The 6,000-nt window shown below is 34.4% G+C and overlaps 1 protein-coding gene across 1 annotated transcript in view; it reads right to left on the bottom strand.

Annotated features, from left to right (window-relative positions):
- LOC136833538 (protein DENND6A) overlaps positions 1 to 6,000 on the bottom strand; it is a 97,283-nt gene that overhangs the window by 42,354 nt on the left and 48,929 nt on the right. The window contains exons 2-6 of the mRNA XM_067095764.1: positions 3,369 to 3,566; positions 3,015 to 3,095; positions 2,288 to 2,473; positions 1,347 to 1,463; positions 1,030 to 1,160 (exon numbers count right to left, since the gene is read on the bottom strand). Of these exons, the coding sequence (XP_066951865.1) occupies positions 1,030 to 1,160; positions 1,347 to 1,463; positions 2,288 to 2,473; positions 3,015 to 3,095; positions 3,369 to 3,566 (713 nt within the window). The remainder of the gene's footprint in view (positions 1 to 1,029; positions 1,161 to 1,346; positions 1,464 to 2,287; positions 2,474 to 3,014; positions 3,096 to 3,368; positions 3,567 to 6,000) is intronic.

Genomic DNA, 6,000 nt, shown 5'->3' on the forward strand with positions numbered 1-6,000 from the left:
GAATCACGGTACAACTATGAAACTATATGATGCTTTAAAAGTTTGTTAGGAGTCAGATATCAGGATAGTGGGAATAATGAAACCTTAACAGAAATTTATTTTCAATATACGGATAAGAAAATGACAAAGGGAAGATATGGAAAGCTTTTACAAGCCCTTCACATCACCCCATGGAGAATAGTACATGACAGTGTCAGCTGGGCTACTCTGGACACCAGGAGAGTTGGGCGACCCAGACCAGCTTATATGAGAACTACGAGACAGGAACTGGATGAGTGGGGATTTTTGAAATTGGAAGCGCATGAAAAAGATGAGTGGTGGAACTTCACAAAGGCCCTTTGCTTGTATGGCATTTGAGGTGATGATGACAATGATGATGAGTTGGTTCAGTAAACAACTTCAAAACCTGTGGATCTTCAAAGCAGACTGAACTTGTTTTAATGGTGACTTCAATACATAATCATATTGTATTTGTTACATCCAAAACATTACAGCAATTCAATGACCAAATTTTACAACCACATAGCAATTAATAAATTCAGGTCAATCCTTCCTTGAAAATCTACATTTGTTATTGGTACAGTACTGAGTTTTACCAATAGTCCCCTTTATAACTTGTGCTAGAAGTCTCTACATTTGTAATGTTTACAAATATTGTTTCAGTACTATGATAAAATATTTTGACAACCAATAAATCCCACTTCAATCCTCGAAGGGTGACATGAAACATTAGCTTTTAAAAGAAAAGTGAAAACTAGAGCAAGAGAAGCTAAAGAAGTTGGACATCTGTGTGGGAAAAGATCAAATGGAACAGATGAAAAGAAGGCAGAAAGATATGCACTGGACATCAAAGGCACACAGTAGGCAGTACTCCTTACAGATAGAACCTATTATAAGCATGTAACATTAAGAGATAGACTAGTACTAGAAATCATTCATCTGCAATACCATTAATGTTAAAAGAACAGTATGCATCATCGTACATCTTACCTTGTAACCAGAGTTATAGGTTATATATAAAGGACTTACCTTACTAAAGTCTGCACAGTATTGGCAGCTGTTGTTGGTGACATGGCCATAACTACCAATGGTTCAGCTGTAATCACTAATTCCCATAGTAAATTCAAGTGAGGAAGAACTGGAGCCAGTATTCGGAATGCCTACAAAAAATTTTAATTAATAACGCTGATATATTATACAATAAAATTAAATATTTTATCAAAGTTTCGGCTAAATGATATTCATCCAAACAAAACCAAATATTAGCTGAGTACAGTTCCTGTATATATATATTTTTTATTAAAACTGTAAAAAATTTTAAAAAATTACCATTCCATAAAGCATACCTCTGTTTCATGAGGAGAAGGTATCATCACAGATAAAGGGTTCTGTGTTGCATGTAGAGGTGATGGTGGTGTTAATGACGATGCACCAGGTTTGTCCTGCCTGCTGGGTATTCGAACCTGTTGAAACAGAAGTTATTATATGTAGTTTCTAAGTCAATCTTCAAAGTAACAATTTTTAGTCTAACTAATCAAACTGATTTTATAATACCAAATCATCAACCTCTAACTGTTTCTCGGTCCAATACATAATACAGACACCAAGAAGCCGAAAGTGTTATTCAAATCTTGTGAGCCATCAGTGACACTATTACAAAACCAACATTACCACATAAGAGCCTTTTGCAGAGTGAAGTTTCCCTATAGGTCACTGGCAAATATTGGATAACTAAACTTAACTGATATAACAGACTGGTTTATTTCTCATTATCAAAAATTTTGAGGTACCATAATTATCGCTGTTACAATTATATGCCACAAATTTAATTCTGGTATGTGTCATTAATCCTTTTTTCTTTCTTAGCTTATAATTAAAGATATGAACAGTGTACATACAATTTTTAACTGTATCCTTACAATTTGGAACCAATTGCTGACAACAGCCTGCCCAAGTCTACCTCATTCCTTGGGATGTAAGATAGGCAAATGGAATTAAAATAATATAAAATGGGTAGACATAAGGTAAAAAACACTCCTATATCCTTTCATTTTTTGTGTAAATAATCGAAATTCATCAAAGGCAAAGCAGAAAGCTTTTTACTACATACGACTTAAAAATCTATTTTTAACTTGAAAATTGACTCTACAAAAATAAAAAGTTTTAGAAAAATTAATCAAACAATGTCTCAAACAACATTACCCTTCCTTAGTATCATTTCATACCTAACCATGACAAAGGTAACACCAGCAATATTGAAAGCCAAACATCATATGCACATATATACCTGCAATATGGTGCCAAGAAGAGGTAAGCTCAAAGTAGTTCCTGCAATAGGCGAAGGCCACTGATCCAAATGGTGACAAGCAGCCTCTAGACTGGCCTCTCCAGTATCAAAGTATTCTGGAGCAACCAAGTCCAACACGTTGGTAAATAGTGACACAAGGGGAAGATGTGATAAAAGTACCACACTCTGCAAGAGAATATAATAAAGCTTAATACAAAAAATTCTGAAGCAAAATTTACTAGATGCACTTAATACTCTAACACAAAAGGCATAATTATAAGGAGGTTAATTGCAATTCATAATAAAAGCTTTGTCTGTCGTATTTCTATTTAAGAAAGATAAATTTACAATAAAATGAAAAAGGGAGGATTTATAATATGTAAATGTATGAAATACAAATGTAAGCCATCACTGAAAAAACTATACAGTTGAAAATGTAACCCTTAACAAATAACACATTTCCTTTAAAAATGACTGAAAAAAAATAAGAGGGCAATCAATGTTGCATAGGCAATATATATAAACTACAACAATACAGTATTAGTACTAAATCTACAATAGTCCACAAGAATGCAAACATCCATTAAGTTGTAGAAAAATAAAAAGAAAAAATAACTATCTTGTCCAAAAGAGAATATATATCATCATTCCATCTAAAATTTGCAAATCTCACAAGTCAAAGCTTGCAAAAATAACTATATCCCAAGAGACAATATCATCCACTTACTTTTTGGAAGTACCCTCTTCTCAAAGTTCGGTCTTTCACCTGTCGGAAGTATACATATCCGTACAAGTATCCATCTTCCGTCTGGAACACAAAATCAGTTTGTAAAAACCATTTTTTTTTCTTTACAGATGGAAATGTGAACAAAGCCTATTTTAACTTTAAGCAGGCAGTCATAAGTAAATGTTAAAATACCCAAATAGCTACAATTACTTTCTGACATGAAGATACAAAAATTAAAAATATAATGTTCTGTACCTGTTCTGCTAAAGAAAAATGATCTGAAACTGCAGTACATAATGCACTAAGCTTTAGATGATACCATAACACACAAAATGCATAAACCTGACTAACAACCTGTATATTCACAGGACATGTGGCATTGTATTGATGAATGGCAGGACGAGCATGAAGTGGATTGGACTGCGGACACTGGCGAATTCGAAAATGAAACTGCACATTGCCCATCAGACCTGAATTACTATCAGGAAAGGCCAGGTAGCATATGTTCGTGCGTTCACGCTCTGTCAGTTCTCTGTCTGCAGGGTAGATCAACTGGAAAGAAAGAAAAGTTAATTTCCACAACTATATTCCTATTTTACATATACTTTAACATTACTTGACATGGGAATTTATTATCCTGATAAAGCAATTTTTTTGTAAGTCATATAACCAGAATTATATTCTACAATTTACTTTCACTAGATAAATTATCACGGAGTACAGAGAATGAATAATATGAAGAACCGTGTTACACTGTTAATGAATTTGAAAATCTGTTTGAACCCAATCCACAGATCAATATTGCTACAGATACAGGTCTTAGTAATACACCCATGTGTCTATCAATTGTCCACTAGTCTATGGATCAAATCAACAACCTGCCTGACTGGGTGCAATTAAAATATCTCACTGTATGACTAAGACGATACATACCATAGTGGGAAAATGACCTCTTATAATTCTGAACATCATCCTGGCACGTGCATCCCAAATTTGGTGGTTTTACCACAAGCTGGACTATTCTTAAGAATACTGAGCCTTAGTAGTTGTATAGCAATGCAAAAACTAGCTAAGTCATAACTATAAAAGTCACATACCCAAATAATTAGCATGGTACCATTGTATTCAGTTACAAACTGTACTCAGTTACAAAAAACAACTGATAAAGTTTTTAAACCTCCAATCAATTCTGCAACTACTTTGGTCATCACTGATACATGTTGCCAATTGTACTGCCCATTACCGTTCTTCTACAACTATCATGATGTTCTTTGCCCTTGGAATAAATTCCATCACTAGCTTTCATAATGCAAAGCAAGGTCAGTACATAATTTTGATCATAAAGTAACAGTAGTGATAGTCAAGAACTAACGAGCACGTCGAAAAATGGCCAAATGCTGGAACAAACTTAATTTAAGAAACAGCTGTACAAAGAAAATAAACACACTGAAAAAAACCTACTCGAGAGGATTTAAAAGCAATTTATCTGAGATTAACAAAGGCCTCAGTGGTCAAAAAACAGCGAGTTGGCGAACCCAACTATTTAATAGTGAGAGCCTTTCACTCAGCTGATAGCAAGTCATGACTGACTGATTATCGAGTGTTCTGGCATCATAATAGCAAGACATAACCTTAACATTTTCTTACCAAGTAAACATTCCAATGCAATTCATACATCATATGAAAGAGGTAAATAGCAAAATAGACGTAACAGCAAAAAAAGAAAGTATAACTAACACTCAGGACAAATTCATAATCCATTTGCAAACATTTAAGAAAAACACCCAAAATGCATGAGCCATTACTTATATTTATTGCTTTTTAACTGATATGTTTAACTTAAACAATACAGGTACTTAATGTCTTAATGACCTCAATTAAACTTTATAGAATCTATTCTAATATTTAAGAGAGAGAGAGAGAGAGAGAGAGAGAGAGAGAGAGAGAGAGAGAGAGAGAGAGAGAGAGTGCAATTTTCCTTCAAGATAATTCAACTGTTCAATTTAACGCTTCGTCAAGTTCCCGATACACTGAAATATCTGAAATTACAACACAGATTAATACAAAATTCACTGATTTCATAATACCATGACAAACTTACATGCCTCATCAATCCAATGACCAGGTAAGCTTTTCCTGCTACAGTAGTAATTGTAATCCTCTGGCAAAAAAAAAAAAAAAAAAAAAAAAAAAAAAAAAAAAAAGAGAAGCTCCATCTCTTTTCTTAATTTAAATCTCTCTCTCTCTCTCTCTCTCTCTCTCTCTCTCTCTCTTAAATGTTTTAAATCGAGTAGGATACGTTCGTAGCTCAAACAACAGAAAATCAATGGTCAGTGTACCAGGAAGGATTCTTGTTCGAGCACAGTGCTTCCCTAGAAGTAAAGGCAACTTCTTCACTCATTTCTAACTCATCATGTGCTCAGTATGTCATTATTTTATACTAATGCCAACGAACTCTGCAGTCACATTCTTGCTGAGATTTCACTACAAAAAAAGATAAAACTTAATGACAGTGAGACACAAAGCAACACAGCATGTGATTCCTGCGACTATATACAAGAGCATCGCTATCGTTTTCCCTGACGTAGTGGAATGAGCGCTGGAAAAGATGTGGAAATTTATCACAGAGAAACATTAGTAATAGCAATGAGCGCTGGAAAAGATGTGGAAATTTATCAAAGAGAAACAGTAGTAATAGCAGCCAATTCTCTGAAAGCCGACTAAATAAATACATAAACATACATCATATTTCATTTTATAATGAAAGACATTCTCCTCCGAGGTCGAAACGCAGCAAACAATAATCATACTTGTGTGTGTTTAAATAGTGAGAGTGCGACCTCCGCCCAACATTATATTTCTATTCGGAGGAGCGAGTAATCTTACCAGGAAAAACAAACACAGCTTTCCAAACTACAGTTAGGAACAGAGCCTAAGTGATCTTAGAGAGATATAACGCCACACGGATGGCAAGGCGTTTTTCTGC

This window comes from Macrobrachium rosenbergii, chromosome 4 (assembly GCF_040412425.1).
Source record: "Macrobrachium rosenbergii isolate ZJJX-2024 chromosome 4, ASM4041242v1, whole genome shotgun sequence".
Taxonomy (NCBI): domain Eukaryota; kingdom Metazoa; phylum Arthropoda; class Malacostraca; order Decapoda; family Palaemonidae; genus Macrobrachium; species Macrobrachium rosenbergii.